The sequence below is a fragment of the Lepeophtheirus salmonis genome, chromosome 2 (assembly GCF_016086655.4).
Source record: "Lepeophtheirus salmonis chromosome 2, UVic_Lsal_1.4, whole genome shotgun sequence".
In the NCBI taxonomy this organism is placed as follows: Eukaryota; Metazoa; Arthropoda; class Copepoda; order Siphonostomatoida; family Caligidae; genus Lepeophtheirus; species Lepeophtheirus salmonis.
Window position 1 is genome coordinate 19,429,243 of NC_052132.2, and position 27,278 is coordinate 19,456,520.

General features: G+C 28.6%; 1 protein-coding gene across 4 annotated transcripts in view; it reads left to right on the forward strand.

Moving 5' to 3' along the window:
• LOC121132376 (lachesin) overlaps positions 1-27,278 on the forward strand; it is a 425,839-nt gene that overhangs the window by 325,172 nt on the left and 73,389 nt on the right. For all 4 annotated transcript variants that reach the window (XM_071886663.1, XM_071886665.1, XM_071886666.1 and 1 more), the window contains one exon: positions 247-368. In XM_071886663.1, coding sequence (XP_071742764.1) covers positions 247-368 — 122 coding nt within the window. The remainder of the gene's footprint in view (positions 1-246; positions 369-27,278) is intronic.

Genomic DNA, 27,278 nt, shown 5'->3' on the forward strand with positions numbered 1-27,278 from the left:
AATTAGACAACTTGAGTATTTTTTCTTCTCGAAATCTTGTAAAAGAAACCAGACAACAAAAGCAGCAAAAATAATTCTTAGAATTTTAACGTAATTATTTTTGTTTTATATGAAGCAAAAGAGTTCAGAATTAATTTTAATTTCTTAATAACCCGAGTGTACCTACTATAGTTTATATGATGTTTGAAAAAAAACCTTCATTTCTTAAAAAGAGCATACTATAATAAATTTTATCTTTCTTCACAGTGCCACCAATCATTTCTGTTACAAACTCTCGACGAAACATAACTGTACGGAAGGCATCGACGGTTACACTTGGATGTAATGCTACGGGATTCCCTATACCACAAATTATATGGGAACGAGAAGTATTAAATTAAGACCATTTTACTTCAGAATTATTTCGTTTTCAAACAAAATTCAATAACTATTCTTCTTTTTAGATATTTAAAGAGTTGGATTTACAAAAGTTTTATTATAGTAGTAAAAATATTCTTTTATAACTTTTAAGTCCATGGGTTATAGGTGTAACAGATTGTTCAAATAAATTAAGACTTTGTTCAACAAAATTTTATTTGTATTCCGTGCAACATGTTTGATATACGTGGTATGATAAAAAATTAAGTGTTCTTTTCTCATTCCGTATTGGAATTTCATTCGATTCTCAAATGTATTATGTCATTAAGTTTTACATATGTCCTTATCATTTTACATATACAAATTTAAGTTTTAGTTGTAGACTTTTTTCTACTATTGAAAAATATGAAAGGAAAAAAACAATATTGGAAGAATTTTTATTTTTTTAAAGATTTTAACTCTTCAAAAATTTAGCTATTTTGACTGTTTTTATAAAAAATCAAAGACTTTCTATATAAAACTTCTCACATTGGATATGAATTTCTTTGAAAAAAAACACGGTTTTATTGATTAAATGATAGTTAAAAAAATATTATAAAAAAACTGAAATAATTATTAAAGTTTACAGCACACCTTTTTAATATTGATATCATCATTAAGTTTTCTTGAATAACTTTTAGCCATAATACTTGGTAATTGATAGGAAATATGTCCAAATAAGTTTTTAAGGATTTATTAGATGTATAATTATGATTTAAGTAATTATCGAATTCGTAATTTATTTCCGAAAAAATAAAAAGAATAGTCCATCTAAATTTTAGCATTGGAAAAACAACGGTTTTGATTTTTCCTTTAGCACTATGAATTGATACATGATATATATTTTAATAAACAGAGAAAAAAGGAAGTTTGTAGGAGAGTAGAGTTCTCCTCTTTTTTTTTGTGCATGAAATTCGACTCTGGAGTCGTTATTACTATTTAAAGTAACTGCAGGATTTTTTTTTCAAGATACAAAGAGGCCAAAACAATCATTTAATTTGAGCCTTGCTGTTTGTGACCTGGCAATATATCCAGAAAGAAGGGCTTCATCCCTTTTTTCTACCTCATAAACCATTTCACTTTCATTCATGAATGCGAATTGTTTTTATTTGAATGGGTCAATATCTTGGTAATGTTGGACTTCAATACTAGCTGAATGAATGCCACAAATTAATACCATCAAATTTAGAAAGTGAAAGTATTATTATTTTCTTCTCAGCATCAAGTACTTGTCTCACAGAAACATAATAGTTTGCTCTAGAGAGGCCATGGTACCAGCTAAACCTTGATTTAATCAAATCGCTCTGTACTTGCTCAAGAAGAACGTACTTAAGGTCACACTTTGTTAAGAGTTATTCGGTAAGGCTTAATGCTGTATTAGTTGATAGGATCACTGTAGTGAATGTTTTTAATGTGAGACTCATTTAGTGATTTTCTGTTCTCTCCAGCCAAAGCTTCACACATGCATTAAACTCTTTTGATGTATCACTTTATAATCCCCGCTGAAGGTTTATTGCAACTGATGATGCTCCAATAAGTTTTTACAACGGAAATAAAGTTTCTAGTTATTTTCCATGTAGGGTGTTATGAGGAGTAATATTGAAGAGTAACAATGGTGCTCACATGGAAAATGCTGTCAGCCAGAAAAACGTTGGTTTTTTCAATCAGGTGTTGGAAGTTGTGGATACTATCAAAGTGGATTTAAAGAGAAAAATCGGGAGCGGCTGGATTTTGTATTCTTGGTTTCGAAGATCCTTTACTGAATTTGTTTATGTAGCATTTCCTGTTCGTACTTGCATTGTCCTTCAAAATAGTAATAACATTAAATACGATTTCAAAAAGCTCGGAGTTTATTTTATAAACCCATTAAATCATATAGAGTTTCTGAGTTGAGGCCAACAGTTAGATGTATACAATTGTTAACAGGGTCTCAAATACTTGAACATATTGATAAATCATGAAGACCAGTTGAGTTCTTGTTATATTACATACTTCCCTCCTGTACCGTCAATTTTCCTCCAAAAAATTCGACTAATCTGTAAGGAAAACAAACATTGAAAGCATTAGTCTTCCATGCATCTAGAATAAAACTTCATTTCTTTCTATATGTATCTCCTACTCTCCGTCTCATCCCTCTGTATCTTTCTCTATGTTTTCTCTCTGTCTCTTACCTTCTACCTTCACTTTTTGTTTCTATTCCCTTCTATTTAGTTCTACGACGTAGGCACCCTCTGCTAGTATATATATATAAACCTATTTATATTAGTAATTTTGTTGAATTTTTTGGGGCTTAGCCCCCTGCCCCCGCCACCTCCCAATGATGAAAGCTTCTAATGCCCCAGAGTACTAGTGTGCAAAATTAGATCACTTTGAAAATACGTGGAATGATGTATATGCAGTGTTTGTATGAGGGTTCGATCCCTAAAAATAATTGTTTCTTGGATGTTCATTTCATGTTTGCCAATTATTTATCTTAGTACGTGTGTGTGTTGATGAGGAGTGTATATTCTTTTTTGTCCGTTCTTGTTTCATTTCTTAGTCACACACCCCAAAAATGATTATCTTTATGACTTTGAGTTAAAGAAACCGTAGTAAGAGTTTGAAACAACGATAATGATGCTAATAAATATGTTTTAGATATATAATAATATATTACAGAACCTGGGGACAAGTCCATTGATAACTCATATTTTATAAAGTGTTTGTTTTACCGTTTTGAGGGGATTTAATCATTTTCATTGATTTACAACATAATACAAGGGTTAAAGGGGTGAGTCTCTACTGTATCTTTATCTTTAAAAAACCTTTCAGTACATGAATATAAACACACAAAAATTAAATACTCTTTATTTTGTATTACTTAACATCATCTCTATCTCCAAATATTAATAGGGATTTGAATACAATGTATTATTACGATGATTTCATGTGTCATAAAATATATTTTTAAAGATGTAATTTCTCTCCAAAAGCTATTTTATTATATAGATAAATATTATATGTACGAACATAACATCTATAAATTTATGCAATATACTTTTTTTTACCTATGTATTAAATGATAAAAAGTCAGTCCTCAGGCGTTTCAGTTTTAATACTGATATAAAAGTAAAATATGAAAAAATCCAAGATCTTAAAAACTTGTTACTATTATTTTAAAGTTTGACTTATACGAAGAATTTTGTGTGTAAAAATTATATAGGATCATTTTTTAAAAGATTAGAACAATGGTGATATAGCACCTCTCCCTTCAGACTATTGGTGTCCAAAGGTATCCAGGTCCTCTTTCCGGCAATGTCAATTATTACACATACTTACAAAGTATATCTAAATAAAAAAAAAGATTTTTGAACATTCTTTATTTTCTTTTTTGAAATAATAGTAAAAACATACTAGAACAACGCACACTTTACTTTGTGGACTCCTGGTATAAATAAATGATCCCATTAAAGTTTATTAACAATACTGCCCATTATGAAAAAGTATGTTAGACTATATTCTGATAAATTAAATTACAACGGAAGGATTAAATTGCTGTTAAAAATCAAAAGCATGAATTTCAATATGTCTGAGTAGATATATGAACAAGTTAAATATGTGAATGCAAAAATAATTCCACCGCCACTAAGCTATAAACTGTTATAGAAAAATTAAAATGGCTATGACCCCCAAATTTTGTGTAAACATATTAGTAATATATTTAGCTAGAATGTCTACTTGGTAGAGTGCAAAACCTCTGCCTAAAATCAAATTGAGTAATTTTTCTCAATTAGTTCAAAATACTTAATCGATTATGCATATTTTACGTTTTATATTAACTCGACATTTTATCTTAAAATTAACGGCTTCGTACTGTGATTATATATAAAGTTTGTAACAAGTTCGATCAATATGGAACTTTTGACGTAATCATGGTGACTAATAAACAAACAGAGGCAAAACATAAATTTAGTGCGGGGGTAATAAAATACATGAATGTTTCAGTTTGAGCATTAGATAAATTATTACGGCAAAGGTATATTGCATCAAAAATTAAACAATCATCCCTCTAGTATTAAATTTAAATAACTCATAAAATATTACAATATAAATTTTATTCATAGACTTCTCAATGCGATTATTAATATTATTAATTTTAATTAACTTTTAATGATAATCATTTTTTTAAATGAAAAAAATGTCAATATTATTTATGGAAGTATTTATAAATGTCATTTTCTAATATTGTAATACATATTTTTAGGAAATTACTCATTAGATAGTTAGGGTATTTTTTGTTCTTTATATTATAAAGTTTATATGATGTTCTTTTTTCGTTCTACAGGGTTGATATAATCTATTGGTAAACATTTTTTTTATTTTTCAAGAGTGTCATTATGTGAAAAAAAAAAAAACCCTAACTAGTATAAGTTCCGTTCCTGGAAACATCCATCCATTACACTGGGGTGGAAAACTCATGGAAACTCTTGAAAATTCTAAAAGATTCTAATTTGACATTCAATCAATAAAATCCCTACTAACTCGGACGACACGTTCCGAACGTCCAGGGAATGTCTCTCTGCCTTCTTGATTGTGGGACTTTCTCTTAACATTGGGAAATATTTCTACTAAGATCGCTCCTTTTCTTATTCGTTCAGTGGGGGTTATCTTGATTTCAAATTATTTTCTTGTATCAATCATTGAATCTTCTTAATTCTTTGAGACCTGCTCCGAGGAAAACGCGAGGCGGGGAGTTTAAATTTAAAAAATAGGTTTGGTGAGGACTTCTATTTAACAAAACATCTGAAAGTAGTGCATGGCAAAACTTTTATTTAATTTGTGATCCCTCAGCTCTACTAATTGCCTCAATTCGAGGCATAAATCCCCTGCAGTCCACTAATTCTTGATGGACCAATCTAGAGACTAGATACTACAGTGAGGAGTTGCAGAAACCCTATCCTCCAGATAGAGAACACCAAGGGGTTTGCATCTGGAGAGGATGGTGGCCACATTTTGAGGTCCCAAAAGTACGAAAAGTTGTTTCTCAGGAAGGTCTGGGTCTTAACGGTGTAAATGAGTAAAAATCAAGTTGTTCCCGAACTTTTTTCTGGCAAAAAGTATAACTTTCTTATACAGAACTTCGATGTAACCATTTGCATTGAGCCACTCCCTCCTTTGCTAAAAAACGGGAGGGCATACTTTGCCACAACGCCCAAGACTATGGTTTTGGCTGGCTTTTTTGTTATGAAGACATGTATCATCACTGAAGCAGAGAGGTTCATTTTCGATGAAACGGCTGTTTTTCTTATTGAAAGTGGCATCGACATTGAAAAAATGTTATTCTGAACAGAACGAAACATTCCCCGAATTTTTGTGTGCCTTGGGTAACATTAGAATCAATTTGGTTTTTCCAAACGTCTCATATTGTTCCGTTCAGAGATGAGATATCTTGTTGTCCTTCTCTGTGAGAATCCCTAGTATTGTTCTGGATTGAAAATATTAAAATTTGTAGATTACTAGATAAAATCAACCCTTTAGAACTTTTTCAAAATTTGGAAATGAAAAATGAAGTTAATATGGTAAAAATATGTCAAATCAAAATAATTGGGTACATTACTATTGTACTTAAAAATGTACTTTATCCCTTTATTACTTCCCTTGGAATCATAATGCAAGTACTTCTTTGGGTATTTAGCCTACCCAATGTAAATGTTATTTTTTTACCATCATAAATCAATATTTACCTTTAGAAGTTGTTACATATGATTAAATACGATAAAAAAACACTTCCCGGACCGTGTATTATATTTAAAAAAAAATCAACCAGGCAATCTGATTTATTCAATCACTTTTGACGTTCAATTATTAGCCATGCCGCTAGGTAGGAAATAAATAAGCGAAAATACGTCAGAACTCTGTTCAATAAATTTTGTATTTCGAAAGTAACGGAGGATTTAAGCAAAAGTTATTAAAAATTGATGATATTGATACAGTGAAATATTTTTTTTTTTTTTTTTTTTGTGGAAAAACAGAAAGTCATGTTGAATGTGTGTTTTCTTAATGAAATAATGTAAAAAATATATATATAATGTTCATTTCATTATTGATAAACTCCCAAAAAAAAAAAAAAAATACTTTATAGAAAAAATCTTTGTGTATTTTTTTTTTCCAGAGACAATGAGAATTTATTTAAACAAAAGATTTTAAGTAAGGTATATGTGTAAAATGTCTTGTAAAATATTATTCACTGTTTTCTATTCAGTATCCAACTAAGAAAAACTTTCTTTTTTTTTCATTTAGTTATTCATCTTTGTATAAAAAAAGAAACTCAGGAAAATAATTCAGAGTTGAGTTTTTTTCTATTATCTGAAAAATTGAGGAATGGGGGGTGTTATAAATGAATTTCGAAATTGAATTAATATTTTTATGTACAGGTGTGTATATACTATTTAGGATTATTTCTTTACAAGTTGTAATTAGTGTATATAAGGAGTTTGTCTGCCTGTTATTTTTTTAAATGTTTCTTAATTAATATGTATTTTTTTGTTGAATGCTGATTTTTATAAGTTTCTATGATCATATTAACATTTTTTTTATCATCAAAAAATGATCATATGTGATGGGACACTTGTGTTCCTCTGGGTGTGATGGGAGTTTTTTACAATAAAAAAAATCTGAGTTAAATAATTCATTTTTTATATTTACTATACTTTTGATTATTTATATTCTATTTGACAAAACAATTATCAATGATACTTTTATTTACAATTTGTAGTAGTTTGGAGTAAACTACCAAATATTTTTTGTACTTTCTATAAATAAACAAATTTTAAAAACATGTATCTTTTAATATGTAACATACATATGGTTAACTCAAGGATAATTTCCTTCAAAACTTAAATAGACATCAAAGTTTAAATTTGTTGTTGTAAAATGTCAAAAAATGATGATATTCAGAAGCATACAATATATTTCAAACTCACTTTTCGATGAGTCATTACTAATATTAAATAAAGTTTTACATTTTATCTATCAAACATAACAACAAAAAACCCAGTTTAAAAACAAATGCATATCTAATATTTAATTTATAAGAAATTGCTGAAGGGATATTTCTACAATTATTCAACCTGACCTAAGATTTGTCGTAAAGGTTCCTATATGCAACTATGCATGTAAAAATCAGCTAAATTGAGTCGATAAAACCCGGGTGAGATAATGTTTAAAAAAATAAAAAAACATCGAGAGACGACATATCTACTAGAAAAAATCACTTTCAACTGTAATGAGTGTGGCTTGCTGAGGCGTTTTGGATTTTCGAAATAGGTAATAATATTCCATAAAAGTATTTATACCTTTTACTTGTGAACATTTACTTATTTTTAAATTAATACATACCTTCATGTATCCAATATTTACATTTCTATTCAAAATATATATTTTCTTCTCGTGTAAAACGTTTTATAATAATTTCATCCAAGTATGTTGTTGACTGAGATTTGTTGCAAATTTTAATACAAGAAACATTTTGATGTCTGTCATTATTTAAATTTATTCTTTCAAAAAAAATAAAAAATTATAACCAACCGCTCGATACTGGATTTTGTCAACTTCCACAAAAACACACTCATCAACTCATTTTAAAGACTGTTATATGGCAACTGTCCCTCCAAAAAATACTACATTTGGAGGAGTAACTGTCAAAATATGCTAAGTAGATGTGACTTCGCTTTATTTACGAATGCTACAAACTTCAGGTTGAGCTTGGAAACTTTACAGATCACCCTCGTACGCATATTTTTCTAATTAAATACAAATAAATGTTGCCATTTAAACATTATAATGTACCACTGATACATATCAATCAGGAACTTATCCAAAAAAACTTAGCATATCGAGCATCCTCAAATTTTGTATGATCTTTATTTCTAGAATGGTCAATTCTTTATTTAAAATAAATAACCCCTTTATTAGTTACAACTTGTATCACTAGATTATAAAAATTATCACTTGACCAAAATCACAAATTTTATACGACAGACTATATAAATATACCGTCAAAGAACAATTAGTTGTGTTTATATTCAAATTTTGCTGAGTGGCTGCAGCATTTTGTATTTTGCTTATGTAAAAAAAGAAAACCACCATTTATCTGCTTAACGATGAATTACACAGGGACCAATTCAGGGGGGGGGGGTAATTTTGTAAAAATGAATGAAAGGATATAATCAGATTTTTTATGACGCAGATTTCATAACTGATTTTAGTTTTTATTTCAGTTACTGAATTCTAAAATATCGTAGAACATAATAATTTGTGGTTATTGTCGTTGTTTCCTTTTTTACCCTCAATACAATCACCAAATTAAAGGTAAGAATACTAAAACTTTTTAAAAGAGTTTTTTATTATTCTATTAGCGTTTTTATTGATTCTGCATCTTGTTCTGAACTCTATATATCTCCATTTTTAGGCTGAAAAATAAAGAAAACGATACTCTTCTTTACATCCTTATAAATTATTTTGTATTATGATAAATATTGATGAGGAATATCATAGCTTATATTATAGAAAAATATTAGTGATGAGGAATATCATAGCTTATATTATAGAAGAATATTCAATGTATAATTTAAAGAAAGATCTATTTAGAAAATATGCCCAGGATTTTTGTTTAATTTGATCAAATAATCCAAATTATCATCATATTTTTTCTGGTTTAAATACAAATTTCATGACGTCATATGCCATTAAAGGGTAGATCGAGGCAATCGAAGGATGTTACTTTTAACTTGATCATCCATCTCAAGAGATGTTGGAATTCTGATTTCGACTTCCTTGAGGGACGACAGGACAAAAATTAATCCAAGAAAAACTTACAAACCTCATATGGGAGTTGAGTGGACTCCTTCCTTGGGAATCGAAACAATAAATCAATCGATTAACGATGACAAGATGAATTTAATATTTCAAAATGGGATCACTTAAAAATATAAAATGAAACGTTGGGTGAGGACGAATGCCATAAGTCAGCCGGCTAGATTGCATCCATGTTCTCCTTGTAGAAACTCTGCACCTTTATAGATGTGTGTGCCGGAGCGCCGTCTTTGGTAACACATAGTTATCCCTGGGGAACGTGCTCTTCAACCATGGGAAGACATGCTACCTGAGGACCTTATAGTAGACGTCATGTTGACTTTGTCGTTGGCCTAGAAGAAGTAGGGATGCATCTTGCCCCCGGTGGACGCCAAAGATCATACCCTGAGCTGAACCTGAAGTTTCCAGGACCCAAGTTGTTGATTCAGCTAAGAAGCAATCATTTATCCTTTTCATAACAGCGTCCAATATGAAGATCTTGTTGATGGAGTAAACCTTGTGCGTAGAGAAGGAGGTGGCACACCCTCTGCTGTTTTGCTTGTTTTTCGGACATTCTCGGACATTAAATGGTAGCTTTATGTCAGTTCTTTCGAATGATGACAAGTACAAAGTTGTCCCACTTTTAAAACTGAGTCTAGACGACGTCGAAAAGGATTCTAATTTTTGAGTCCTTGTCCCGTATGTGTTACGAATAAGTGTAAAGAAGAATTCGTTTTTCATCAATTTTCAGCCTGAAAATGAAAAATATATCGAATTCAGAACAAGATACAAAATCAATAAAACACTTATATCGAGAAAAACATTTTTACATAAGTTTTATTTATCCTGCTTTTAATTTGTGTATTGTTGTAAGGGTAAAAAATGACTCTGAACGATAATAGTCCGGAATTATTGTAATATCAGATATTTCAGAATTAAGACACCTGAGAGAAAAACTAAGATCTGTTCTAGATTCCCTGCTCAAATATAATTTTTTTTTACTTGAATGAATTAGTACAAAATTTTGTGTTCCCCAGTGTTATTGATGAATCACTTATTGTTTTCAAAATATATCTCAACATACGAGCATGATGAAAAGGATATTTTTTCTTCATTCATTATGTCTTATTTACCTGCTCTTTCCTATTTACAATACATCTATGTGACATACCTTAATCGATAAATGACTCTATTTTTTTAATAATGATTTTTGAAATAATAAACTGATTCATTTTAAAGATTTCTTATTACTTTTACCGACCTTATATGAAAAAAAGACCTATCATTAGAAAGTTAGTGATTTTTTCATAAGTTAAATGAAAAATATATCAAAAAATTTGTCAAGCAATAAAAACTTGAGATAGTTTAATTATATTGTATTTATTTTTTAAGATATATATTTATAAAAAAAAAAAAAAAATACAGATCAAAATCATATTAATTTAGATAATTAAAGCTATTTTTATTTTTGAAGAAATTGTGTAAAGGAAAATGTATATAGTTTATTTCTGATTAAAACTAAAGAAAATTTAAGTTAAAAGTGCTATGGTATCAATATGAAACGTTGGTCATGTTTTGTTCTAAATGTTCAAATTATGAGTATACCTTTTATAATATTTTTGAGACTTACTACAATTCTCTGGAGAAGAACCGGAAATAGACGTAAAGGAATGTTATTACTCTCATTGAAAGAAAGATTTGTATTTTTAACGTCATTTAGCATATTTTTTTTAATAAAACATTCAATTTTGTAAACGAAGATAATTTTATCTTCTTATTTTTGTAAATTGAGAAATGTTATGAGAAGAAAAGAAATACAAAATTTCATACCTCTGAAGCGCTGTAGAAGTCTTATTAAAAGCCTCAAACATCATGAAGACCAAATGATTCAGTTCTGCGATGAAAATTTTGAGAAACGCATAGTTCCTTCACGAATAAATAATCTATACTTCATCATCGTAAATTATTGTAAGTTTTTTTTACAAAAAAATGCTACTACATGTATATAAGATATTTCTAAAATATTGAATGACAAAGCTCAATAGACAACGTGCTTAAGATAAATTATTAAAATTATTATTCCTATAAAAGGAAATATATAGGGTAGGGCAGCGAAACGTAGACTGTTAATTAATGTTTATTCTCTCATTACTATGGAAAGGTTTAGTGATTATTTTTGATATTCTGTTTTGCCGTCTTCTTACATAAATAAACTAATACACTATACTAATTATTTAGTCATTTCATCATCATGAGCGAGTAACAAGCAAAAAAGGCAGTGCATTTTAGATCTCCTAGATGCTGGAATTAATGTGATGAAGATTACGGGCATTATTATGAGTTCTAGGAGCCTGTTTTTTAAATTGGCCAAGATGAAAAAAAGAAGAAAAAAAGAGAAGACCTTGCCAGGATGTCAGGAAGTTGAGGGCATAAAAGAGGGACACATAGTTTTTGTTAAGTTGGGAGAAGAATATAAAGGAAGATCCCACTAAGTCGATGAATCGTCTCGCCAACGACTTATATATGGTTCCTAGGACCATCAGCAGGTTATAAAGCACAACTTGGGCTTACTTTCTTTCACAAACATCCTATTCCACCTTCTGACAGAAGGTATATAATCCAGGAAACTCGAGAGGTACAAGAAAATCCTCACATGGATCAATTGTGTCAATTTTATCATACAAAAAGATTTTCACAGTTGATCAATTCCACAATCACTGGAACGACCGCTGGCTTGCGAAAACACAAGAAGAGGTGCAAGGGATTGAACACGTCAAATATCCGGGTCAAACAATGGTCCTAGGAGTTGTGTCCTCCTATGGAAAGAAGATGCCTCCGTTCTTATTCAAGTCTGGACAGAAAATTGGCTGAAGATCAACTATCAGGAGGGTAAATACGTGTGGATTCAGGACGGCAAGTGTCAAAAGTTATGCACAGATAACATGGCTCGATTCTGGTTCAAAGAGATATGTCCTCCTTCCTGAACAGATTTTATCCAGTTGACTTTTCTATATGGGGGACTTTAGAGAGGAAAACACCCAAATGAGGACTCATTGAAGTCCTCCATAATGGCTGCATGGAAAACTTGTCAAAGGATTTTTTCATCATCTCCTGCATGACCTTAAGGTGACGTGTAAAGGCTGTGATTGATAATAAAGGTAGCCATAATAAGTGAAAAAAGTTTTTGTCTTTATTTTTCGTTAGCATTTTTTTGCCAATTATTGAAAATATCAAATGATTGATGTATTTCTAAATCCATCATCTTAAGTCCACGTTTTGCTTCCCTACCTTGTAAATGATATATATGGTCTCCAAAGAAGATTCCTAGGTCAGATGGAATAAATGTAATACTTTAATGTTTATTTATACTTAGTGTGTGCAACTCCATCTGACAAATTAAAAGAATATTTAAAAAAAGAAAAATTGGGTTCATTTCAAGATTGCTTGTTTTAAAAGAGGTAATCTGATTTGAAAGATTGGTTACAACTGAGTATAGCAATATCAAGCAAATTCATTATTTGACATGTTATTTTTCGAAATAAGAGAACATTTATAATACAAATATATGTATGTATATTTATATTATATTTTCATAATAATTAGATTAAATAAGTGCAGTTATTTTTTTTTCTCTTTGTTTGTATATATGTTTTATATAAGTAAATTGGATAAGATATATATTTATAAAGTTATTTAGTAAATATTATTTTTGCAATTCTATTTATTTTGCATATATAGAGAATAATTGAAGGAGAAGATTTAAAAGATTAAAGTTTGTTTCCTATCTTTAGGATCTTGATCATCCAACTATGTATGTTCCATGTAGTAGGCATATAAATTAATTCAATTTAACTTGTGAATGCATGAGGGGGCCATATGTGACCTCAAAGCTTATTTATATTAAAATATTAATTGCAAGGATATCAAATCCTATGGATTTCAAATATATCATGTTTTTTGGTCATACGTTGCTAAATAGAGCCTTGGTATTTCCCCCCCCCCTTTTTGTGCTCTTTTATGACAATATATTAATTCATTTTTATTAAAATACATGATTGATATAGTGCTGTGTTTTCTGGAGTCGATTATTTTGATTAATAAAGCCTACGTAAGTGAACCTGGATTTTTGAACCCCAAATATTATAAATTTGCTCCAAAGTTGTTTTTAAAATAAATATTTGGCCCCAACTTTTGATTTTAATTCTGACATCCTTTAAAATAAATGCATTTGTATTTTCTCAATTTTTTAATAAAAGTTTGGTGAATTTGATTTATTTATTCACTTTTTAGTCTTTCTTTTTGTTTCGTTTTAATCTCCCTTTTTTTTAATTTGAGGTATATGAATTGCCAACAATGTAATATCAACTGTTATTCGCTATATGACACTCAACCTCATCATTTTTTTTTTATGCAGAATTAATTTGATGTCATTATTTGGATTTAAACTTCATTTTGTAACTTTTTAATCCACTTTGTATAAAATTGTTATGCATTCAAGGCTTAAGTAGTAATTATTCGTAATTTTAAATATGATATATTGCTTGGAACTTACCATATAAAAATTATTTTGCAGTTTTTATAGGTTGAATCATCGTTGTTGTAATTTGGATTTTGAATTCTTTAATTTTTAGCAAATACATTTTTTACTTGGAAACATTATTTTTATTTTGCATAAAAATAGAAGCATATAAAAATATTTTTTTTATTAAAAGTAGATTCCCTCTGGCTTAAATATTAACGAAACATTTATTCAAACGTAACTATTAATATTAATTGAAACTGTTCTTTTGGAATTATATTCATTGTTTTTTGGATAGTTCATTTGATATAATTTTTTTTTTGATAAATTTTGATTCAAATATTTTCATTAAACGAAAAATAAAGATTGATCGGATAAGTCCTTTTGATTTGTAGACACATTGCTCTTTCATGATCAATGATATTATATTATATAACGTAAAGTAAATTGTTTTCATCGGGGCTATCAATCACTTTTTGAGATTTTTGAAGACATAATTTTTTTAAATTCCTTTAATAAAAACTCTCTTTTATAATTTGTGTATTTTTTAACCTTAAAGTAAGATCTTATTGCTACCAAAAAAAGACGTTTATAAAGAGACAAAAAAGCAAAAGAAAAATGAATTTTCTTCTTTATGTGTTTTTATTGTACTTCAAGATAGTTAAAAAATTACTATATATATAACTCTTTTCTAAATGCAAATATGTGTTGCAATATGTTATATATTTCTCCCCTAAAATCGAAAAAAAACAACACATTGTTTTTCAAAATATGATCCAACAATGTCAACAGGCTTTTACATACGTTTAAACCATTTTACCAATAGAAAATTTATAAGTTTAAGTTTTGACGCAGTTTGTTCACATAAATGTTATTTAGGTATGCATATTTATTAATAGTGATGCTTTAGACAGATAGTATTCACATATTACATATATGTAGCATCGCTATTTATTATGATGGAATCGTTACTGTTATTTTTATGTCCTAATAAAACATAATACCCTCTTGTTTGTCTGCATATTTGGAACATTTTTGTATGAATGCTGATATACAGGGTTGTTAAAAATTACTCTCACATCAAAATTGACTCATATCTACAAGGGTGTTTCTAATTTGCATGCAAAGGGTTGCCCAGATAAATTGGATAACATTTTGAAGGCTTATTACAAACAAACTGGATGGGCTAGAACAATATTTTTTAGTATTATTTAAATGTAATATTCAATTATTCATAATGAAGCAGGCCCGGGCAACCTCGTGCAGATCCAGCTTTTCCATTCTACGGGTAATATACTTCTTGAGGGCCTCCATAATACTTGACACAGGACTCACGCTCAACCCTCCTATAGGGATTGAAATCGTATGCGTTTAGGTCTGGGACGTTTGCAGGCCAAAAATCCGGGCTCCAAAAGTGGCCAAGACGTTCTGCACTTTTTGGCATTGTTACCAGTGCCCTGTCTTTTTGGAAGGTGTAATTTATTTCTTGGGATACTCTATCCATCCATGGAATGTAAATTGAAAGTTCAAAGCCAGAAACCAACAAAATGACAAAGCTGGATCTGCACGAGGTCACCCAGTCCTGCCAAAGCTTTCACAGAAAAGTTATTATATAATTTCAAATTTTGGTGACTTTTTTAAATGATTAAAACAATTTCTTAATTCAAAAAATGCTAATTCTAAATTTAAAAAAACAAGGTTTTTCCAACGACCAAAATAATGTAGGAAAATACTGAACCTAATCATATTGTGAACTAGGGAACTAATACCGAAAATATTAAACTCATTATTTATTTCAATTGACACAAATACTCTATAAAACTGTTTTTTATTTATAGCTTTCACTTTTTTTATCATTTCAAATTTTTTAGGCCCGCAGAGAAAAATTTATGAATACACTAGGGTGGCCCTTAAGAAAAGATGTTTTACTTCTCTAAGCCTTCAATTTTGTTCCTTTTATAATAAAAATTATCTTTGCATAGTTTTTTTTTCTTCAAAATTAATATTAATTTTAAATCGTTTCCTGTTTCTAAAGGATTTGTCTTTCATGAAAAATTATTACATAAATCTTGTATATATATTATTTTTTTGCTAATAACATAACTTAATATCTTTTAATATGCACAAATCTTTCAATTTTTGACACATAAATATATTTTTACTATATTCACCGATTGAAGGCGTGACAGAATTCAAGTAAAACATTGATTTTTAAACGCAAAATAAGAGCCACCCTAATATACATCCATACATCCTTTTCTCAATTATTCTTCCTTTGAGTCTATGTAGAAAAAAACATAATATAAAAAAACAAAAAAACATTGAAAAATTTAATATTTATAAATAAAATTTACCTGAAGTTTTTTATGTGGCGATATAAAAAACATCTTGTGAATGGAAAATACTTAAGTGATAAGTAAAGATCCTTTCACATATAAAAAAACAACAACTTGTTTTTAAATTCATGTAGAATAGGCGAAAAATATATCGAAAACTTAAGATAAAATGTGTAAGAATTTAACATTAGAAAGACTGACATTAAGTCCCCTTTTTACTTGTGATTTTTAAATATATCACACATTTTAAGTACTAGTTTATTGAATCCTTTTTTTTTTTTTTTTTTTTTTTAAATTTCAACGTTACATGGATAGGTTTTTAAATCAATAAATTTTTTTTATAATATTTGTTCAATATAGACGTATAAATTTTGAAAATAAAGCCTCATAGTATGACTATGATAAGTTTATTATTCAAGAAGAAATCAACATATATATATATTTTAAAACGGTTCGACCGGTTCATTTTTCTAGGGTTAAAAAATATATTTTATACTAAATATAGATAAAAACCATTTATCGTTTAAATTTACATTTTATACATTTTTACTTGGATATATATCAATCCTAAAACTTTATGGATTTTAGAATAAAATATCAAAGACGACATGTATTTTTTAAAGAAATATGTTTATTAATTAATTATATATGCACAGCTCTATCTAGAAAGACCCAGTCAAAAAAATAAATAAAGACATTAGTCATGACACATGACTTTTGAGGTGGGATACCACATTTATCGTACGTGTACATGTATATAGATTTATAAATGTTTTAGATGTATTTATGAAAGAAAACCTTCAAAAATGTATAAATTATTCCTACTATTAACAGAGAAATTGACGATATTAAAATAAAAATCTCGATAGTGCAATCAATTCACCATAACTGTTTTCTTCTACACTTTGAGCTACAGCAACAATATTTTCAGTTGTTCTTGAGCGACGTGCACGGATTTTATTCTTCAGATCATTAACCTGTCCCAACAGCTCCAATTTTTCCACCAATTTTTCTATTGTGGTCCGAAAAGGTACTTCACGACGACCCCAAAAATGTTTTAGTTTGACAAACCGTCTCTGCCATGTTTTCACCATTATTATTATAATGGACTTTAATCATTTCAATGCGTTGTTGAAGCGTGTATTGTTCCATTTTTATTAATGGCGTTGTTTGATTCTGTCAAATGTAAACAAATGGGAGCTTCAAAAGTGGCATCTACCGAAATAGCGGGCTATTCAAAATGACACCTCATTTGGGAAAACCTTGTAGTACATAAATGCCTGATTTTATATTTTCAATATAAGTATTTATTTCCTTTATTTTTCAAAAAGTGCAGAGTTATTTTTTTATATTTTTGTCAATATAGTCAAATGACTTATATTATTTGTCCCTGTGTTGAGCTTTAAAGGGGGAAATAGTTGCACATTTTCTAGCCACATACTTTAAGGTTCATAGTCAAAAAAGTTTATGAACCAATGTTTTAAAACATACATTTATTGTATTTATATTTGCTATCGAGCAAAAACATGATCAGTGAAACCTTTAACACATATCGGGTTGACCTCAGTGGCATTTTTAATACTTAAAATTTTTAGGGTATAATTACAATTCAGTTAAATATTTTGGAATTAAATTCATTAATTCGATTATATTAATTAATACTTATCATTTACGTTGAAAATGAAACATATATAACTTTATGTTAATCCATTTGGCTCAAAACAATTAATTACTTGTTTACAATTAGTCATATGATCCACTTAATTTCATTTAATTTTGGAATACTCATCCTAACATTGCCAATATATTAATATAAAATAAGAAAACTAAAAACTTCATTGAAAAAATTAATTAAAATCTATCTGATATACAGGTTGTAATATTAGGTTTGATTTTAATGTTGGCAACAATATAAAGCATTTTTTATCTCGGTATTAGGTCCCATATAATATCCTTTATTTCGTTTTTTGTTTTTTTTTCAATTAGACACATTTTTTATGAATTGTTATCAAGATAACGTTATATATAATTTTATTTTTCGATTGCTGCAATGTTTAATAACACTTCTTAATCACTTTGATTTTCATCATTACGGTTCAATAATGGCAAAATAGAGTGTTGAATTGACAACTTTATTCAAAAAAGGTTTCTAAGCCAATGATTGTTGAAGGTTTTAATCATCATAAACGGATTCTAAGGCTTAAATCGAAATTCTATGTAATTCTAGGTTTCAAACCACCGACAAAAATAATCAAACTTACGAAAAAGCTATATAGTTTTGACTAATTAAAAGAAGAGTTGCTGAGAATATGACTTGAAATACGTGTGCCATATTTTTCTAGTTGTTAATATGAAAAGGGGGGGTTGGATTCTCTAAAGCTGTAATAATAATTCTTTTAATATTTATATGAGAATGTTTGTGCAAAAATTATTTATTAGAGCATGTGTTTCATCTTCTATCAACTTGCAACTAATCTACCAAACGTAGTGGGCTTTTTTACCAAATCTTTATAAAATTTCGGGGTTGCTATGTAATTTTCGGTTCATTTAATTTTCACATATCAGCAGGTCATATTATATGCAACTCTAGTTAGAAATAAAAGCAAGTTAAAAGTTGCTAGACTGTTTTTATTTATATACCGATGTTCACAATTCATAAAGCAAATGAAGTTATCAACGGTTTATCTATAAAATCTATATTATCCGATTTTTTATGTGACCAATTCAGATCGAACTTTATTATAACACCAATTATTATTAATTTTTTTTAAATATTTATCTTTCACTTTTTTTTCATATGCATATATATTTGAAACTCAGGCTTTATAACTTATATCTATATCATTTACTAATCTATTGTAACTACTTTCTTGTGTAAAACATATTATCTTAATTACAAAAGAACAAAAGAACAACGGTAATTAAAAATAAAAAAGAAAAGTATTTGAAAAAAATTAATTACATATTTTTGCTTTATTTCAATGATTAACAAGAAGTGTTTCAATCTTCTCATTTAAGTCAAGTATTCCCCGTTCTGTTCGGTAACCTGTTCCCAAAGATAATCTAACAACATAATGCCCTTTTCGTAGGAGCTTCTGTCCTATTGGTAAATAGAAAGGAACAGGAGGTGCCGGATCTGAAATGTAGGGGGGATGCATATGAAACTCCCATCCAAGCTCCTTGAGCTTATGGCTCGTCATCAAAGATGTGTGCAGTCTGGCGTTGTCTTAATGAAACACGATTTCTCTTGTATTCATAAATGCTTGTCATTTCTTTATCGATCGTCAGCTTCAAGCGGCCGACTTGTTCAATTCAGTAGCAATTCGAATATAGAAATTTGGCCGATGATATATTTTTGCTTCAGCTCGTGCGGCACTTAAACATCAAGTACCCAGCCTTCTGCATTTGGTTCAAAACGGTTTCATGACCCATGTTCAGCTCCTGAATAATGCTACGACTGTTAACTTGACGGTCTATCCCGATGTTTTCCATGATTTTATCGACATTTTCGACGACAGGCCTGCAGTGTCCGGCGCATAATCCACCTTCACTATACCTGAACAAAATTGCTAGAACCATTGTAGTTCAACACGAACATAAATGTATCAATCCTGTGTACATCGCAAATTTTCTTGGTCACTTTCGAAGCATGTTTCCCATTCAGGGCGTAGAAATGTAAAATATGGCGAATTTTTTTCCTTCATATCTCCATACACTACACACTACGTAACCGGCCAAGCTCAATATTGCGGTTTTAGTTTATATTCACACATTTACAACACCTTATGGTATGAACCAATGTGATCAAAAATTTACAAATTATATACTTATTTAAAAAAAGAGCTGGGAATACAAAATTAATTTTTCCCAAACCTAATATTTGTCACATTAACATATATCCATTGAGAATTGTAAGAGATTGAAGTTCCTCCTCAATCCATTCCCATAATAATTTTATGCTTAACTTGAATCTGCAGCATCTATTTATGTATACACTAAATATAAATCCGGTTATTAATGACAATGTCCTCATATTTTCATTTAGTTCCGGAGGCATAAAAAAGCCAGTTCCTTTAAAGAACTGAATTAATTTGATTCCCAAGAAAAGTGAAATAGTTTAAAACCGGTTTTGGAATGACAGACCGAAACTATTGTTATGACGGTCCTTATTTATTTGGTACAATTCAGTCTTTCAGACTATAAAATCTTAGAACAGATTCTTATCTTTCAATCTTTGGAATTTTTTTCAAAAAGTCCTTGTTTTATTAAAGCAAATAAGATATTAGCCTTTACATTTGCTGAAGACCATTACACATATCTTAAAAAAAAAATCGTTTTTTCATTAAATGCAATGTAATATGTATGTATAAGTTATATTTTACTTAGTTCTGGGATTTGTTTATATCATATAACGGGGGGGGAACTACCTTTAATGTTGTCACGAATGATCGATCTATTTTACTTGTTCAAAGACTAAATAGTGAGATTGGTTAGGACCGGACTAAATTAGATTGCGGTCCTAGGTCATAAATAAAGGCCGACACAACATTAACTCGTAAATACTGGGGGTATCTGCTTATTGCAGCTTTTTGGATGAAAAAAATCTCCCTTGTACGGAATATTTTAATACTAAAATCTGTTGAATGGGAAAAATTATTTTTGAAAGTCTACTTTTTATTGTTTTATTCATCATCTATTACTTGAAATAATGTCTGCTAGACAAGATACTAGTAAAATAATTGTAAAATTTAATCTTAATCGGGTATTTACTTAATTTTTAATTAGGTCATTCCAATTTTGTAAAATTAAAATTATTGGAAATTAACCAATATTTATTCAGCAACCTTTTTAATTGCAAGTTTGTATGATTAATAATAACTAAAAGTTTTAAGTCCGGGTATTAAATCAGATGCTTACTGAGACGCTCCAAATCCAAAATTATAGACTTCATTTATATGAATATATAGAAGTAGTATGAATGAACTCATCAACAACTAAAAAATTCTTGTTTATCTCTATATACAGTTTTTACCATTTATTATTTTATTATCAAAAAATGCGATATGAGAGTAATACACTCCAATACGGGGGGACCCAGAATAATTCCAAACACCACGTTATGCGGGGACATCTTGTACTATAATTAAAAACAATTATAGAAGAGGAAAGCCGGACTCGCATATGGAATATATATTCTATATATATATGTAACTTGATAGTTATGTTAACTCTGTTTCCTTTCTCCTATTTGAAAATATTTAATGCAATCAATTCATTAAATGTGTAATAAAACCTTTATTTCTTATTAATTCTTGTATTATTAAATTAGTTTATATTTTGTATATCTTAGAATATTATATGAGTACATTATATACTCATATGAAAGTAAAACTTTCTAGTCTAATTCCATCTTTTAGTAGCTTGAGCATAAAAAAAAGGTTTAGAAAACTTTACATTTAGTAAATGAACATTTATGTATGTTGGTAATACTCTGGATACAAGGATCCATAAAAATACTTTGAAAGGGAGGGAGAAATAACCTTTCTCCATGAAAGGGAAATTTGGTAATGAGGATGTATACACAAAAAAACGAAAGAGACATAAATATTTATTTTAATTATAGTCGTATAATTCTCATATATTACCTATAAAAAGACTGGTTATATATTATAAGCTTATAATATTGCCACATATTTAATTTTTTTTTTTTTTTGACAAATATGACATTGGCACTAACAAAGTTGAAATAATAAATCAATAATAATAGTAGAGTTTTGACTAATTTTCTTTATCAAAACCTCTCTTATTCCTCTGGTGTAAATAAACACCCAAGAGACACAAAAAAACTTTATAATATTTTGTGTGCATTAAACTTGTACTCCACGCAATGTTTTAGGGTACTACATATATTTAATAATTTAACTTACTTTTTGTTTCATAAGTCATTTAAAAATTAACTTGAATGGGTTTTTATAAGTTACAAAATGTATAAATTAATCTCAAATTATATTTTCTAATTGGTTAAAAAATGAAATATAAATATAAAACCATGTGTATTTTTAACAAAGTTATGAATTATATTTAACAACACTTGACCCTAAAAAAAATCAAACTTTTTGTAAGTGTCTTTTATGTCGAAATTATGTTAGCAATGCTGACAATAGAAAGCAAATCCACTAATTCCCTTGATCTGAATTTAGAACAAGATAACAACTTTCCTTATTGCAAAATATTTGAAAAAGAAAAAGTTCATTTTAAGAGTAACTTTCAATACTGATTTCAGTAGACAAACCCTTTTATCAAATAATTAATTTGTCACACACTTCTAGTATTCAATTTTTGATGATATGGTTATTCTTAAGTTTCTTTCGGTTATTTACAAATTTTGAAAATAATTAAATATGTTTTAAATAAAGTTTGTTATGATTTTCTTTTTTTCTTTAGTTATTGTAAAGAAATTAAATTACAAACTATATTTTTTGTTTATGGTTCCCAGTCCCCCTTATTTTTTATTTTAATACTCTTTACATATTTAAGAGATTTTGTCCTAATTTGTGGTTATATTTTGTCACCATTAGCAAGTGGTTTATGGATGGAATGATTACTGGACTTAGTGTTTTAATTCTATCAATCAAATTTAGATTGTGCATTTCATAGTAATTTTCTAATATCCGTTTCTTCTTTTTCTTGCATTCCTTATTTAGATAACACTTTCTCTCATTTTCTATAAGTTATTTTGTTATAATATCTGATTATTTATGTATCCCACCAATCAATATAATAAAAAGTAAATAGAACGGTACTGGGAGATGTCTTACTCTGTATATAAAATGTCTAATTTTATAATAAGTAATTAATTTACAAATTTATCTATCCTTTACAAGTTCAAAAAAATAGATTTTGTCCTACTGTCCTAGATTATTAATTTACAGATATAAAATATATAGTATATAAGTATAAAACTTTTATAGTATTTTATGTTCCAACTGGGAAGGGTAAATATAGTTTCATATTGGTAAAATATCACTTTTAAGTCATTACTTGAGTTAGGGTTTAAAGATATATAAGGAAAAGGGAATATGCTTCATATCTAATTTTGTCTCTGTTTTTTTTTTTTTTTAATAAATAATAACTGTCCTTACAATAATACGTTTTCTCCTTCAACAACTTGCTAAAAGTTGATTTTTTAAATAATTTTATAATGTAAGTAATTTAAATATGTAGATTTTTTTTTTCTTTGCAAAATATTTATTTTTATTACAAGAGAATATTAATTTTGTATGCTTGCTTTAAATTAAGTGGTCTACTATTAAAGCTACTTTTTTGGTAAACTTCTTCTTTGAAATAGTATATGCAAGAAACATGCACTCATGTTTGTATAAATGATCATCATTATAGAGAAATATATATATATATATTGACGACAAACGACAGTTTGACATTGTGATGCAGAAGAATTAGGCTGCTATATAAGGGATTGAATAGGGATGTCTGCTTGAAGGTCAAGTTCAAACTATACAACCTTACTCATTGGGTTTTTACATAACCTGACTTAATTGAATGTATTAAATGATTAGTCAAAACAATATCTCTAAAGGAAGAAAAACATTAGCTCCATATTGGGTTAATTAACTTGTTAATACTGTGACAATTGTCTTTTTTCCAATATTTATCCCTCTCTGTATCTTTTTTACTATTTTCCTCTTTGTTAACAGCTGAAATTTAGATCAAAATACCACCAAAAACTTTGTTTCGTATTAAAAAGCTAAAAACAAAATTGAAACATGTTTTTTGCACAGTTTGAATGAATTAATATTTTTTTCTTTTTAGCTACGGAAATATCGAAGGTTTTAAGTTTGGTCAATAAGCTTAAAGCTTATATAATTTCCAACCAAAAAATAAAAAGTTGTGCTATTAATTTAAAGAAAAGAACATTATCAATTATTTTTGCTGACTGATCAATATTCAAGAAAACAATTATAGTCTTATTTAATGAAAACACGTCGCATTTGTATCTATAAAAAATATTTTACAACTAATCTCATTCAATTTAGAAAATAAAACAACTTATTCATGAAATCTTATTTTTTTTTTTTGTTAAATTGAGAGTTACAAAACTTATATCACCTTTCTCTCAATATATATATGTATTATTTTTGCTGATTCATTGGTTTTCATCGTATAGATTTTTCTTATACAAAAGAAAAAGCTCATACACATAGATTTTTTTGAGAAAAAAGTAGATCAGAATTTCATATACGAAATTTTATTAGTTGAATTGCAATGTAAGAGTAGATTGTGTATATTTACAATAAAAAATAATGCCATAACGATATGCTGCTTGCCAAAAACGTTTTTGTAAGTGTTATAAAATTAATTCAAACTATATCAATAAATATAAGTTCCACACTTTTTGTATAAACACATATACAGGGTGGTGCACGATTAGAAATGGGAGGATGCATAAGTGTGTTTTAAGCCATAGGAGGATGAAGTAGGTATATAAATACAATAAAGTCCAGTAAACAAACTTTTATTTTGTTATTTTTGACTAAATTTGATTTAAAAAGCCCTTGCAAGAAGGCAAACGAGTAAAATGTTTTCGAGACACCCAATACCTCAAAAGCAAATACAGAGATCGTCAGATTCAAAACATGAATTGATGAGCGTATTAGCTCTGAAAATAGTGCTAATATAAAGTAAAGAAGAAAAAATATTATCTATACATTGTGCTCAGCAATGAAATAAATGTAGACCTCGTTAAAACTCTCAAACTAAATTCTTGTAACGGGTCCACATATAATCAGATTTGGGTATGTTAGCCAATTTATGTTATGGTACCCAAAATAATAAATTAAGTACTACTCCCAAACAATACCTTGACTCGCTTAAAGCTGCCATCACGAGGGAGTTGAATTTATTTCTTCTGTAAAAAATTATAAACATATAAATTTATGTATGAAAATCGATTGCTTTAGCGGTACCACACCAAGCATGTTCACAAAAGTCCAAACGCTGATCTCATTTTTCTACTAATATTTCCAATAAATTGACCGATATTTCAGCAATTTTGTGTTAGAGATTTTTTATAAGCTCTTTTAACATCGCCAGCTTATTGGTGACCCCAAAGAAATTATATCAAAAAGTTTAAATCGCACAATCCAGGCCATCAATCAACTGGTGAATTTCTCGAAATAACACGCTCACTAAATTTGATTTGCAATAAATCGATTTTAACGTTTGCTGTGTGTGTTGAATGATACTTTCTTGTAGAAACCACATTTTGGCCAAACCTTGCTATGGAAGAAAAAATCAGTTTACAGTAACGTGGTTATTATCATCATTAACGAAAAAATATGACCTAATGCTCCCTCCACTATGAAGTCCACGCCAAACAGTATATTTTGGAATAAATTGATGTCCCATGAAGACATCTATAGATTGCTGGTTGAACATAACGCATATTTTGCATATTAAAAAGTATCCATTGAGTCCAAAATGAGTGTCATCTCTGAAGATGATTTTGCGATGAAAATCATTTATTTTTTATTACGTTTATTTTGATAATAAATTTGAATAATTTGCAATTACTGATCAAGTGCATATCGCTACATTATGAAATGTATACTTATGAAGTTTTTAAATGTCAAAGAAAAAAAAATGGCTTATATTTTTTCCTAACGGAAAAAAAATTGAAGTATCCCGAACGTCAAACTCTTGATTTTGAAAGTTCAATTAAATTGTATTTACAATTATGCAAAATATTCTTTTAAATAAATTGATTGTTTATAAGTTATTAACAGTTCAATATTTCATTGCTTGAACGGTGCACCCTTTACGTATGTGTATTGTAGCAAATAAGGTATTATTTTTTATATTTGTTCAAGATTACACAGAATTCTTTTTGTACATATTACATAAATATGTGTTTTATAATTTGGGTTTGATAATATTTGTATTAAGGATTTATCCAACTTTGTTGCACAAAAAAAAAAGTATTTGTGAGCGGAAATGTTTATGCATACATACACAGTTTGTTTGTATATGTTTTTATTTATTTTAATGGATGTTTTTTACTAGTGGTTACTGATTAGATCAAAACAAGCTTGATTGCTCATCTTTGTTTCATACAATTTATAAATGATAGTTAGTTTATGTTTGTAAGATAATATAAAATATTTGTTTGTGGATATTTAAAGTAAAAAAATAAAATAGAACGACGTAATTCAATGGACAAAGAGCTCGTGAAAATTTATTCTCTTGATCTCAATGTATGTATGTTTGTGTCTACATAGGTTGTTCCTGAATGACTCAATGTTTACTTCTACTTAATCAGTGAAACTCCATCTCACCTATTAAAGGGACATAAAATGAATACAAAATATCCAATAGGAAGATAAACACAGGGATAGTTGCAAAATGGGACAGTTGTGATAGTCTAATTTTTGTAGAACATTAAAGAAGATTCAACAATTACATTTCCATCATAATTGTATAATATGATACAAATTATTATGATAAAGAGTCGATAATTTTTGCCAACTTTTATTTAAGATATTGAATAAAAACTGTTTTAATAGAATTGCCGTAGCTCATGGACAGCGCACTTGGGATAAATTATTCTCTTGAACTCAATGTGCGTGGGCGATTCCTAGATAAATAAATAAAATTTATTTTTATGGACTTCAATCAAGATTCCTAGGTTAGTTGGAGTAATTAACATACCATAAGGTGGCTTATACTTAATCTGCATCTTACCAATTGCAAAAAAAATTCTATAGTTTCTAGTGTGTGATAATGTGAAGATATTTTTTCCCTATTTTCTTATATTAAAACAAACTTGGCATGTTTTCGTTCAATAGGAGTTTTCACATGAGTATTTTATTTATTTCCTGCATTTTGGTGTTATTTTTTGCGAAGAATAAGAGAGAGACGAACAGACATACGGTACATAAAATTGATAGAGAACCCTCCCCTGTTCCTCAGCCTTAATCATATCAATGAAAATGAATTTATTTCATATGCTTCCTACTGGCTTTTATTAAATAGATACCTCTAACAATTTATTGATACTTAAATATTTCAACAGATTTTTACTCTGTCCAAGTATTGTATGGAGGATTTCAGAGTCTAAGGCGCTTCAACTTATCAGCTATGTTAATTATCTATATTTCGTGACCAAGCATTAGTCATTG